The sequence below is a fragment of the Anas platyrhynchos genome, chromosome 28 (assembly GCF_047663525.1).
Source record: "Anas platyrhynchos isolate ZD024472 breed Pekin duck chromosome 28, IASCAAS_PekinDuck_T2T, whole genome shotgun sequence".
Classification (NCBI taxonomy): Eukaryota; Metazoa; Chordata; class Aves; order Anseriformes; family Anatidae; genus Anas; species Anas platyrhynchos.
In genome coordinates, this window is record NC_092614.1 from 1,110,727 (window position 1) to 1,123,316 (window position 12,590).

General features: G+C 68.3%; 3 protein-coding genes across 4 annotated transcripts; all 3 read right to left on the minus strand.

Annotated features, from left to right (window-relative positions):
* Nucleotides 1-83: 83 nt before the first annotated feature.
* COASY (Coenzyme A synthase) lies at nt 84-4,695 on the minus strand. The gene is made up of 9 exons (XM_038168848.2): nt 4,079-4,695; nt 3,495-3,709; nt 3,290-3,421; nt 2,693-2,882; nt 2,333-2,397; nt 1,612-1,696; nt 1,125-1,222; nt 903-1,049; nt 84-514 (listed from the first exon to the last, which is right to left on the minus strand). The coding sequence occupies exons 1-9, from the start codon at nt 4,665-4,667 to the stop codon at nt 449-451; spliced, it is 1,587 nt and encodes a 528-aa protein (XP_038024776.1). The 5' UTR covers nt 4,668-4,695; the 3' UTR covers nt 84-448.
* A 549-nt stretch (nt 4,696-5,244) lies between these two features.
* Nucleotides 5,245-7,097, minus strand: HSD17B1 (hydroxysteroid 17-beta dehydrogenase 1). 2 transcript variants are annotated; one of them, XM_072029043.1, is made up of 6 exons: nt 6,937-7,087; nt 6,618-6,779; nt 6,219-6,398; nt 6,048-6,141; nt 5,766-5,949; nt 5,245-5,491 (listed from the first exon to the last, which is right to left on the minus strand). In XM_072029043.1, exons 1-6 carry the CDS (start codon nt 7,031-7,033, stop codon nt 5,321-5,323), a joined length of 888 nt encoding a protein of 295 aa, XP_071885144.1. In that variant the 5' UTR covers nt 7,034-7,087; the 3' UTR covers nt 5,245-5,320. The 2 variants fall into 2 exon arrangements, with proteins under 2 accessions (XP_071885144.1, XP_071885145.1); XM_072029044.1 differs by lacking the exon at nt 6,618-6,779 and having other exon boundaries at nt 6,937-7,097.
* Nucleotides 7,098-7,418: 321 nt separating this feature from the next.
* On the minus strand, nt 7,419-11,582 carry NAGLU (N-acetyl-alpha-glucosaminidase). Its single transcript, XM_038168596.2, has 6 exons — nt 11,169-11,582; nt 10,285-10,432; nt 10,066-10,212; nt 9,854-9,939; nt 9,433-9,689; nt 7,419-9,334 (listed from the first exon to the last, which is right to left on the minus strand). The coding sequence occupies exons 1-6, from the start codon at nt 11,555-11,557 to the stop codon at nt 8,118-8,120; spliced, it is 2,244 nt and encodes a 747-aa protein (XP_038024524.2). The 5' UTR covers nt 11,558-11,582; the 3' UTR covers nt 7,419-8,117.
* Between the last annotated feature and the right edge of the window lie 1,008 nt (nt 11,583-12,590).

Here is a 12,590-nt window from a genome sequence, read left to right on the forward strand (position 1 = left end):
CCCCGGGGTGGCGGCGGCGGTGGTGGGGGCAGCCCCCGGGGGGGGAACGGCTGAAAAAGGGGACAAAAACACCCCACAGACACTGCCGAGGAAAACTGCTCTTTAACTGGCACAGCGGGACGGGCTCACAGTGCCCAGGGCCTGTCCCCAAGCCCTGGGGGTTTTAGGGGGGGGCTTCAGGCGGTGCCCCCCGCTCTCGGGACGTGCAGGCACCAGCGGGGGGGGGGCTCAGCCCTTTGACCCAAGGCACTGCCGCAGCGATTCCAGCTCATTCCCACTCCTGGGGTCACGGTGTCTGGCGGCGGCAGCAGCAGGGCAGGGGGCTCCCGGCCCCTCTGCGGGGTGGGGACGCAGCGGGGGGGGTTCAGCCCCAGCCCCTCCGCACCCGTTTCATGGTCGGTGCCCTCGCCCCACGTCCCGGCTCGATGCTCGGTGTCCCACGGGGCCGTTAGCGGGACGGCGATCCGGGTGCGTGGCTCAGGCGCTGCTGCAGGAGGGCCCAGGCCTTCTCCACCTGCCAGGGAACGGCTGTCAGAGGGGGAGGAACCCCAAAAGAAGGGCTCCCAAACCTTCTGCCCCTTCCCTGCTCCATTCCCAACCCTGAATGTGAGTGAGAACTTTACCAAAAGGGCTGAGAGGATTGGGATGGGCTGCCCGGGGAGGTGCTGCAGCCCCCAGCCCTGCAGGGCTTTAAAGGATGTTAGGTTAAAAATTTGGACTGGGGGATCCTGGAGGTCCCCTCCAACCCCAACAATTCTGGGATTGTGTGAACTCATCCCTCATCCCACACCACAGCAGCCTCGCGGTGAGCCCCAGCACGCAGCCCTCCATCCCCGTCCCAGTCTGGGGTCCCCCCCTCGCCCCCCCAAATGCAGACCCCAGCTCGGTGGCCGGCAGCTCACCTGCTTGCGGGTGATTTCGGGCTCCCACAGCGTGCACAGCACCACCTGCGACTGCTCCACGCGCTGGCTGTTGCTCATCTGGCTCCGCAGCCGGCTGCGAGCAGCCCCCTCGCTCAGCCCGTCCCTGTCCATGATGCGCTTCACAGCCTGGGGGGAGCGCGGGGGGGACACTCAGGGGTTTGGGGAGGGGGGAGCGGGGCTCAGCAGGAGGGCAGCACCCACCTCCTCCTCGGGGATGACGGCCGTCCACACCTCGTGCACCATCTCCTGCCAGCCGGCCTCCAGCAGCACGGCCGCGTCCAGCACGCACACGGCTTTTCCTGCAGCACGAGGCCATCGCTCGTCGTTCCCGGCCAGGCAGGGCACCACGAGCGCTCCTCGGACTGCTTTTGGGGGCTGCATTTGCCCAAATGCCCCGTATCAGGGGGTTCAGGTGCCCCCTGCGCACCCCAAATGATGCCTGCAGCCAAACGCCCATCAAGCCCTCCCGGAGCTGGGAAGGTTTTGCTCCCGGAGGTTCCACCACAAACAAATTGGGGCTGTTTCGGAGCAGGCAGCACACCAGCAGCAGTGAAAATCCCCAGCCAAAAAAGCAGGGGCTGAGCACGGGAAATCCTCGCGGTGCTGCCCAGAGTAGCGGAATCCGTGGGGAGGGGGCACCTGGAGCGCGGCACAGGAGCGAACACCCCCGTTTGCGCGCCCCGGTTACCTTGAGCATCGGCCTCCCCGATCTCCTTCCTGACCAGCCGGGCGATCTCAGGCCACACGATGTCCGTGAGGCTTTTCAGCCGCTCCTGGAAGGGAAACACAGCGGGGTTCAGAGCTCCTGGGGGGCCAACGAGAGCAGAAATCGGCACCAGGGGACACCGGGAGAGACGCTGGGTAAAGGCTCTGGTGTCTACCGATGGCTGCCGGCTCTTTTCCCTTTCCCACCCTTCTCTCAGCAGAATTTCAGCAGGAGGAGCGCTTTGCAGAGCCCCCCTCGCGCCGCAGCATCCCCGTGGGACCCGCCAGCCCCCGAGGGACCCTCAGGAGGAGCCTGGGCTGCGGTGGCACCAGCGAGCAGGGGGTCCCGTGCGGCTGCGGGGTCACCGAGCCCCACTTGCCACGCGTCCAAGTCCCCTGACGGCCAGAGGGCACGGGTGACGCGCACGGCGGGGCTTCAGCTCGGTGCTGGGTGAAGGACAGAGGGAAGCAGGGCTGGGGAAGCAGCAGCAGCAGCTGCCAAGGGTGCCGGGGGCACGTCCTGCGTGGCCACTGACACAGTGACGGGGAAGTGATCCCCGTGTCCTGCCCTCGCCGTGCGGCACTGCTGCCAGGAATAGGGCCAGGAGCTCAAAGGGCTGCGAAGCAAAAAGCCCCCGGCACAGACGCGGAGACAGCTCTGAGCTCGGGAGGTTAAATATTGACACTCCCCGCGCCGCTTTTACCTGGTTGCCAAACACTTTGGCCCCGAGGACTTTCCTGTTAATCGTCCCGTCTTCGCTCAGGATCTCTGCAAGGCAGGAGGGGAACGTGTTTGGGATGGGACGAACCCCACTGATGTCCCCGTGGTAAGATGAGGCCCATGGGGCAGAGCAGGACTTCAGCACAGGACCCCAAAGGGCCCCCCAGTGTGGGACCAGACCCGGGATTTCCTTATCACACTCCAGAAAAAGTCGGACACGCAGCAGCTCAGCCCAGAGCCCCGAAACAGCCCCTTGAAAGCAGCTCCAACATGGGGCACGGAGGATTTGGGGGAAAACTTTGCCCCTTTGGGACCACCCAAAGCCGTCCCCAGGGACCCCTACCTGCCCCAAACGCTGCCAGCACCCGCTCGTAGGCAGGGCCCCCGGGGAGGTAGGCGGCGTGGCCCAGCTTGTCGGCATCGATGAGGAAGGCTCCGAGCTGCCCCAGGAGCCTGGCGATGGAGGTTTTGCCGCTGCCGGTGCCTCCGGTCAGCCCGATCACGTAGGGGCGAGGCGGCAAAGTGGGGGCTTCCTGCGGGGACGGGGGCTGCCGTCAGGCTGGGGGGTGGCACACGAGGATCCCGCGGGCGTCGTGGCAGCTCCCGGCCCTGCAGAGCGGGGACTTGTCCCTCCCTGGGGCTGGGACGTGCACCCCAGGCTGCCATCCCTGCGGCTCCCCGACTCCACGAGGGCATCGAGCTTTCACCCCGCAACTCACCCAAACCGGTGACCCCATTTGGGACCCCAAAACCCCGACCACTGCCTGCTTTCTGCCCCATATTTCACCCAGACCTGCTCCGGGAGTTCAGGACAGCAGCACCACGGGCGTCTTTAGGGACATTTCCCAAAGCCAGCAGCGGGGTCCAGCCCATTTATGGGTCCCACAGCCCCCCCAGACCCCCGACACCATCACAACCCCTCCGAGTGTCCCCCCCTCACCCGCGGGGGCCGCAGCAGCGTCCCGAGCAGCCTCTGCCGCAGGCTGGAGGAGCTGATCTTCTCCTCCTCGTTCCGGCTGTGCTCGGGGTCTTTGATCAGCTGGATCTCAAAGAGCTCCAGCGCAGCGAGCCCCTGCCGGGACAAGGAGCCCACTGAGCCCGCCGGTGGTGGGGCTGGGAGGTCTCGGCCCCCTCCCCAAAATTACGTTCTCGAGTCTCTTCTTGTTCACGGCCTCCCCTCCCTTGCGCGTCTCCTCGCTGACCACGATGCAGCTCAGCTCGGGGTCGGTGGCGGCGGGGCCGTAGGGGTCGGCCAGGGGCACGATGTCGTACAGCACCGCGGGCTGCACGTCCGCCAGGAACTCGCGCAGTTTGGCGGCCCGCAGCTCGTAGGGCTCGATCAGCTCCTTCAGCACCTTGTCTGCGGGGCACGGGGGGGGCGCGGGGGCTGAGCGCGGGGCCACGACGCGATGGATAAATGGGAAGGGAGAGAGGGAGAGGAACCGGTCCTGGGGTTTTGGGGTCTGCCTTCTCCAAAGCCCCGCTCCTGGTGGGTCTCACCCCAAATCCCGGTGGGTCTCCTGCTGTCCCCCTACCCGCGGTGGCACTGGGGTGCAGGGACATTGGGGTGCAGACCCCCCAACCCCCTTCCCACCAGCCTCCCCCCAAGCCCCTCCAGGCTTCCCAGGGTAAACTCCACAACCCCTCTCCCCACCACCCCCACCCCAAACCCTCCACCACGACCCTCTCCCACCTCCCCTACCCCCGGTGCCACCCCCGCAGCACTCACGGCGGAGCAGCTCCCCGTCCGCCACCCCGACCAGGAGCCTCCTCCGGGCCAGGAGGCAGCAGGCACTGAGCAGCAGGCGGTGGGCACCGTGCAGCCGGTCGAAGGTGCCCCCCACCACCACGTCGGGGTAGGCGGGCAGCTCCCCCTCGGTGCCCTCGGGGGCAACCCGGGGACCGTCGGGGTCGCCCAGCAGCAGGGTGGGCAACCCGGGGGGGCAACCGTAAGCGGCGGCCGCCAGCTGCCGGAGCCCGAAGCTCACCGGGTCCTCGTCGCCGCCCCCCCCGTCGGCCAGCAGGACGCGGGGCGGCTCCGCCAGCCGGTGCCCGTGACCCAGCAGGACGCGCACGTCCAGCCCCCGGTGCGCCGCCGCCGCCGAGTAAAGGGCGGCCAAAGCCCGGAGCAAAACCGGAGCCGGCGGAGGGGCGGCGGGGAGCGGTGCGGAGCCCCCCAGGAGCAGCCCCGGTTGCAGGTGCACGTAGAGCGGCCCCGCCACCAGCCCCGCCGCCGCCGCCAGCGCAGCCGCCGCCCGGCCCGGTACCGAGCCCAGCGGGGCCGTCAGCACCAGCAGCCCCGACGGGAACGGCGCCATGGCCCCGCCGGAAAGACGGAGCCTGCCCGGAACGCGTCACCGGACCGCCCCGGCGCCGCCCCGGTGGCGGAGCGAGGGCGGCATCGCCGCCCCGGGGGGGCTTCGGGGCGCCGGAGGGGACGCGAGGGGTGCGGGCAACCGGAGGGGGTCCCGGGGCTGCTCGCTGCAGGCTCGGTGCCTCCCGTTAAAAGCTCGGTGCCTCCCGTTAAAGGCTCGGTGCTGCCCGCTGGGGGCTCGGTCCCGGCCGCCCGCCCACCCCCCTGCTGTGTCCCGCAGCCCCAGGACTGCCCACCGGACCCCAGTGGCTCAAAGAGCCCCGGTAGTGCCTGCTGGAGCCCCGGCACCAGTCGCTAAAACAGCCCCGAACTGGCTGCCCCAGTCCCAGTACCGGCTGCCCAGTCCCAGTATCTCCCGCCCAGCCCCAGTATCACCCCCTCGATCCCCCATGCCCCCCACTCCAGCCATCCCACTACCCCCCCACTGGTTCCCCAGTCCCACCCTCCCAGTGCAGGCGATGCCCACCCCCCACCCTGCCGGTGCCGTCCTGCCCCATAAACAGCGGGGCCGGAGCCGGAGCCGTGGGGCAGCAGCAGGGGTTTATTGCTGGCACCGAGGGTCCCATCCCCTGCCGGGTGCTCTGCGGGTGCTGGTGCTCAGGGCTGGTCCCCGCCATCATCACCGGGGCCGAAGACGAAGTCGTGCATGGCCCGCACGTAGTCGGAGCCGTCGGGGCTGGCCAGCTTCAGGCGCGCCAAGGGGGCGAAGAGCTGGGTGGTGGCACAGCGCAGGGGTGGGCAGGGGGTGCTGATGGCCTCCAGGAACACCTGGCACCGCACAGGGCTCAGCACCGGCCCCGAGCCCCCATCCCATCCCATCCCATCTCCCCATCCCATCCCATATCCCCATCCCATATCCCCATCCCATATCCCCATCCCATCCCATATCCCCATCCCATCCCGTCCCATCCCATATCCCAATCCCATATCACTATCCCATCCCATATCCCCATCCCATCCCATCTTATCCCATCCCATCCCGTCCCATCCCATATCCCCATCCCATATCCCATCCCATCCCATATCCCCATCCCCATCCCACCTGCAGCACCTCCTCCACCTCCTGGGCTGCGTCTCGGAAGAGGCCGTGGCAGTGCCGCAGGTACCGGCGGTAGAGGCTCTGTGTTTCGTGGTCCAGCCCCTGCAGCTCGCTGCCCTCGGGGTCTGCTCGCTGCAGGTTCTGCAGGAAGCCCGTGTTCACCGGCCCGCACTCCACCAGCGTCACGCTGTGGGAAGGAGCAGCCCCAAATGGGGGGGGGAGGGAGGCCGTCAGCCCCCATCCCCAAGCTCTGTGCCCCTTCCCCGCGCTGCCGCCGGCACTCACTGGATGTTGAAGGGCCGCAGGACGATGGCCAGGCTCTCGCACAGCCCCTCCACGGCGAATTTGCTGGCGCAGTACACGGAATTGAAGGGCACCCCTGGGGCAGAGCGGTGCTTTGAGAGCCGGGCACCCCCCCCCCAAGCCAGCACAGCCCCCCCCCAATGCAGTGCCCACCTTGCAGCCCCCCGACGCTGCCGGTGACCACGATCCTGCCGGCCCTGCGGCGCTTCATGGTGGGCAGGAAGGCCTGGATGGTGCGGATGGCCCCGAAGAGATTCACCTCGAACACCGTCCTCATGGCCTGCTCGGAGCACGTCTCCAGGGGGCCCATCAGGCCCACCCCCGCGTTGCACACTGCCGGGGCACGGCCCCCGTCAGCCGGGCACCCCCAGCACCAGGCCAGCGGATCGGGGACGGGGACACGGGCACCAGACCCCATCCCTCCTCCCTACACCCCCAACCCCATCCTTAGGGCTATGGCACCCCCCGGCCCCACGCAGGACCACCGTGGCTCATCCTATTATTTGGCACCCGGTCCCGGCTGATGCCCGGGGGGGACGGTGAGAGCCGTACCCAGCACGTCCAGCCGCTGCCCCTGCACCCGCTGTGCCGCAGCGGCCAGCGAGCGTGGGTCGGTGACGTCCAACTGCAGCAGCTCCAGCGTTTCGGGGCAGCCGCCCCCAAACCTCTCCTGCAGCCGCTCGCTCTTGGCCAGGTCGCGCATGGTGGCAAATACTGGGGGAGAAAACGGGGCCGGGGGGCAGTGCTGCCGCCCCAGGGACCGGCGGGGGGAGAACCCCTCGGTGCCGGGACCCCCTTGGTGCCGGGATCCCCATGGTGCTGGGACCCCCATGGTGCCGGGACCCCCTGTGGCACAGCATCGTCCCTTTACCTTTGAACCTGCGAGCAGAATCGGCTGCCAGGCGGGCGGCCAGCCCCAGCCCGATGCCCGAGGAGCAGCCGGTGATCAGCACCGTGGTTTGCTCCATGGGCACCACCGCGGCAGTGCCGGGCCCCGGGGGGGCTGCGCTGTTTAAAAGGGCCGGGCAGGGGCCCCCTCCCTCCCTCCTTCCCTCCGTGTTTTGTCTGCCTGCTTATCTCAAGGCCCCTCCACCTGCCTCCCTCTGCCTTGATGCTGGTTCAGCTGCCGAGATAAAGACCCCGCGGCAGAGCCAGGGAGGAGGCACGGGGGGCACGAGGGGAAGGCAGCCCCGGAGCTCCACACCAGCCGGGGACAGCCCCGAGCAGCAGCCCCGCAGCTGACCGTGCTTTTTTCCTCCTTAGGGGGAAAAAAAATTCTCATCTGCGAGCTGCTCCCTTGCCAAAGTTCAAATAAATTGCACGCTGGGGAGAAGCGGAGGAGCCCGACAGCACTCAGTGTCCAAGCCTTTAATAGCTCTGCAGGTTTCAGCCCCCACCCTGCCTGGGGCCAGAGCGACCCACGGCCACGCAGCCTTGGCCAGAGCCCCAGCGAGGGGAGGAAAAGGCACAGAAAGAGCCCGGCCCGAGGAGCCCGGCCCCAGCAGCACCGCAGAAATCTCTGCCAAGGCTCCTTCAGTGCCACAGGCACCAAGCAGGGGCTGCGCAGAGGCTGACGGCCCCACAAGGAGGGGAGCTGGGGGGGGGGGGCACGAGCCATGGGGCAAGGCTGGCTCCCTGCTGCTCGGCCAGGGGCAGGAGATGTGGGGGGGGATGTGCCAGCCCCTCTGTCCGTCTGTCCTTTGTCCGTCTGCACCGTCCCAGGTCCCAGCGAGCAGCCAGCGGGGCAGCAGAGCGCTGCCTCCTTGCTCCGTGCCGTGGGGCGGCTCAGCTCCAGTGGGGCAGGCGTGGGGCAGCCACGGTGCAGCAGCGGTCCCTGGGGCACAGCCAGCCCCACAGCCACCTGCCAGCCCCCTCTGGGGCTCATCCTGCCCATGCAGAGCACGCAGCCAGGTCCCAGCGGGGCTCTGCGCCTTCATTCCAGCACCACCGGGACGCGGCGATCAGGCGGGGAGCTGCAGGAGCCTCGACGCACGAGGACGCGGGGTCCCTGCCCTCCCTCCTGGGGGAGGCTCCGAGAGGCACGGCCCCAAATCACGCTGGCCCAGCCCGGCTCCGCTTCATGGCCCCGGGGTAGTATTTGAGGAAAAGCTTCCTGGAGATCTCCAGCGTGTCGCCGACGGGCGTGGTGGGGTACCGCTTCTTGTTGTAGATGAAGCCCCTCTCCACCTGGAAGACGGCCTGGTTGAACTGCTCCTGGTGGAAGGGGCTGCCCGAGTTGAGGCTCTCCACCAGGAGAGAGACGAAGAGGCTCCAGCGCACGCCGTAATAATCCAGCACCAGCCCCCCCAGCTGCTTGTTGGCGTAATCCAGGATGTTCCCGCTCGGTCCCCAGAGCGTCAGCTGGTTGCGGGCGTTCATCTCGTACAGCTCAGCCTCCCGGTCGCTCGTGGCCGCGGCGCGGGCGCTCTCCAGCCAGCGGCCCAGGAGGAAGAGGCGGTGGCTGGAGAGGAGGCTGTCGAGCTCGGGCAGGAGGTCGTACACCAGCACCCCGCCGGCCGTCAGCAGCTCGGGCAGCGCGCGGCTCTGGAAGGCGCCGCGGATGCTCAGGTAATAATCGGCCACCAGCTGCTGCACCGCCTGGCGGGTGACATCCACCAGGTCGTAGCGGTAGGTGAGGCTGGAGCCCAGCGCGGCGCCGGCGCTCAGCAGCAGCCTCCAAGCCTCGTAGACGTCGCTGGCGTTGTACCAGAGCTGCGTGTCCATGTGCAGGGACGGGCGGCGCACCAGCGGGCTGCGGTTGTGGTTGACGCAGACGCCCGTGCAGTTGTAGGGGCTGCGGAGGAGCAGGAGCCAGGCGGAGGAGGCGGCGGCGTTGGCGGCGCCGTAGCGGCGCTGGGCGTAGCGGGACACCCAGGCGGGGAGGTCGAGGGGCTCGTGGCGCCAGCCCAGCTCGTTCATCAGCTCGTACACCACGTCGTTCTGCTCGATGCCTTCGGGCGCCAGCCCCGTGCCCACCATGGTGGAGTTGGGGAAGCGGCGAGCCTCGAAGGGGCCGCGGTTGAGGGACTCCACGGTGCCGAAGAGGCCGTGGTTGCCGCCGAAGTTGTGCAGCATGCACCAGATGAAGGGCTGCCCGTAGAAGGACTCCGTCCACGGGTAGACGGGCTTGGACTCGGCGAAGAGGTCGAGGACGATCATCCTGCCCAGGGGCACGCCGTGCAGCAGCGCCCGCACCTGCGCCGGCTGCCAGAAGTCCGGCTGGTGCTGGAACAGCCAGCCCTGCATCAGCCACAGCGCCTCGGGGTCGGCTGGGGACGGAGACACGGGGTGAGGCACGGGGAGCACCCCCGGACCCTACCACCCCCCTCTTCCACGGTGCCACCAGGCGGTCCCGGCCCCGACCCACCTCCCGTCATCGACCTGAAGACGGCGTTGCTGACCCTCGAGAGGTAAGCGGGGTCGGAGGACAGGGGGCTCATCTCGTTGAAGGTGTCGGCGCTGTAGATGTGGTCGGTGCCGAACTCCTTGATCAGCTCCTTCAGGAAGAGGGTGCCGATCACCTGGAACATGGGGTCCTCGGGGTCCAGCAGGTAGGAGCAGGAGTAGGTGCAATCAAAGTGGCTCCAGCCCCCGAGGCGAGTGGCGTTCACACGCGGGAAGACCCTGAGCAGGAGGGCAGGGACGGGGATCAGGAGCAGGATGGGACCGCACGCTGCAGGGGAGCCCCCAGGGGCACCCGGTGCTGCCCGAAGGTGGGACCCGGAGCTGGGACCCACAGGGCAGGGAGCTCAAGGACCTGTGGGGTCTGCGGGCACAGCCGCACGTACCGGAGGACCCCCGGCGGCACGTGGCCCGCGAAGGCCGGCAGCACCGTGAGCATCCCCAGCGAGCGCATCCGCTCCACGACCCTGTACTGGGAGAGAGGAAGAGGAGGGAGGGGAGGAAGAGGAGCCCCGGGCCCTACGAGGGGTCTCTGGGCACCCGGGGAAAGGAGCCCACACCCTGCACCACCCCAGCAGGGTGAGACCCCCCCCGGTACCTGCAGATAGAGCTGCTTGAGGTGCCAGGAGCGCGGCAGCGGCCCTGCCCAGCCGTGGAGGTTCCCCAGGCGGTTCCACGCCAGGAACGCCGGCCCCGTGAAGTAGGCGTCGATCTCCGACTGGTTCAGACCCAGGGACAGGTAGACCTGCGGGCACCCTGGCTGTCAGCTCCCCCCTTTGCCCGACGCCCACCACGGCTCCCCCCCGGGATACCCCACCCGCTGCCAGACGAGCTCCTGCCCCAGGAAGGCCAGCGCCAGGTTGATGCCGCTCAGCGCCATCCAGTCGATCTCCCGCTCCCAGCGCTCCCAGTCCCACCAGGCGTAGGAGTAGCTCTGGGTGCAGACGTTCTGGTAGTAGCGGTACCTGGGGCACAACGACAGAAGGACCGGGGGTGGGTGTGGGGGGGGTGTGGGGGGCACCCCGGCCCCCCGCTGCCTCCCCCGTTACGTAAGGCCGAGCGCCTTTTGTCCCGGGCTAACGAGCTGTGAGCGGTGCCCGGCTCCGTGCCCGAGCTGGCACGGATCGTGGCACGGATGGCACCAGCGGAGCCCCCCCCGTATGGACGTCAGCAGCACCGGGGGGGGAACTGGGACACGAACAGAGCCCCCCGGGTGCCCCCAGACCCAGGGCGTTAACGGAGCCCCAAGGCCCCCGCACGCCGGCAGCACCCGGTGCGTTAACGGAGCTCCGTGCATCGGTAGCGCCTGGGGAGCCCGGGGTGGTAACGGAGCCCCCGGACCCCCCCCTTGCACCCCGTGCATTAACGGAGCCCCCGGTACCCCCCCCCCCCCCCGTACCGGGGAGCCCGGTGCATTAATGGAGCCGCCGGTACCCCCACGGACCGGCAGCACCGTGGAGCCCGGTGTGTTAACGGAGCCCCCGGTGTCCCCCGTGCAACTTCAGCACCCAGGGCAGTACCGGGCCCCCGTGCACCGGTAGCACCGGGGATCCTGCTGCAGTAACGGAGCCCCCGGGACCCCCAGCACCCGGTACATTACCGGGGTCCCCCCCCCCGGTACCCTCCGCACCGCCACCCCCAGGACCCCAGCGCACCGCCAGCCCCGTGCCCGCCCCCTCCCGTCCCCTCCGGTCCCGGTACCGGTTGGGGGTGGCTGCGCGGATCTCGGCCGGTACCCGCGGCAGGGGCTCGGGCAGGCGGAGCTGGGCCCCGGCCCACGAGAGGTGGCATCCGCAGAAGTCCCGCAGGTAGCGGTAGAGCCCGGCGGCGGCCGCCACGCCGCTGGAACCGGTCACGGCCACGGCCACGGCGGCACCGGGAGGGGACAGCAGGCGGTAGGCATCGGGGCCGCCCGCCGCCAGCCGCCCGTCCACCGACAGCGCCACGGCGGAGGCCGCCCGGGGGCCGAGGAGGCGCCGAGCCAAGGCCCGCACCGCCGCCTCCTGCCGCCGCTCCGGGACCGGGGCCCACACCGGGACCGGCACCGCCAGCAGCGCCGCCAGCGCCGCCACCTGCAGTGGTCCCGCCATGGCGCGCCGCTTCGCCCTGAGTGACGTGCCGCTCCGCCAATCCGCGCCGCGGCCCCGCCCCTCAGCCGGCGGCGCGGCCAATGGGAGGAAGGGGGTGGGGTGTGGCCGAGGGGGTGGGCGTGGTTATGGGGTGGGGGGCGTGGTCAAGGAGTGGGTGTGGTCACGGGATTGGGCGAGGTGGTAGCAGGGGGCGTGGTTACTTGAAGTGGGCGTGGTCACGGTGGTGGGAGGGGTCGGGGTACCGGGGAGGTGGCCGCAGTGGGCGTGGTCACGAGAGGGCGTGGCCACAGCTGTGGGCGTGGTCACGGCGGTGAGGGCGGGCGTTGGGTTTAGGGTTAGGGTCAGGTTTCGGGTTAGGGTTATTGTTAGGGTTAGGTTAGGGTTTGGCGTTAGGGGTAGGGTGTGCATGGCTATGATTATGGCTAGGATCAGGGTTAGGCTTAGGGTTTGGTTTAGGGTTAGGGTAAGGGTTAGGTTTAGGATTACCTCCACCATTATACTTAGGGTTAGGTTTAGGGTTAGGTTTCAGGTTCAGGTTTATGGTTAGGGTTAACGTTAGTGTTAGATTAGGGTTTGGTGTTAGTCCTAGGGCTAGGACTGGGGTTAGAGTAATTGTTAGGGTTAATGTTAGGGTTAGGGCGAGGCTTAGGGTTAGTGTTAGGGTGAGGTTCAGCATTAGGTTTAGGGCTGGGGTTAGGGTTAGATTTAGGCTGACGTTTAGTTTTAGAGTTAGTTATGGTTACGGTTACTGGTGTTTGAAAAGACAGAATGCGCAGAGTCCCATTATGTGTGGGACTGTGTAAAATCTCCCCCCAGGTGTTCAGGTGAACCCAAAGGCTTCCACTGGGAGCACTTTTTGATGGGAGAAGGTGGCGCCCTACGTGCTCTCTAGGGTCCTATTTAGGGTTGGGCTCAGCGTTCCTCCTAGGGAGGAACCCACCAGAATATATGCGGCCCCACCAGAAGATATGACCCCAAAATTGGACACACTGGGGAGACACAGCCCCAAAAAGATCCCCACCAGGTGGATACC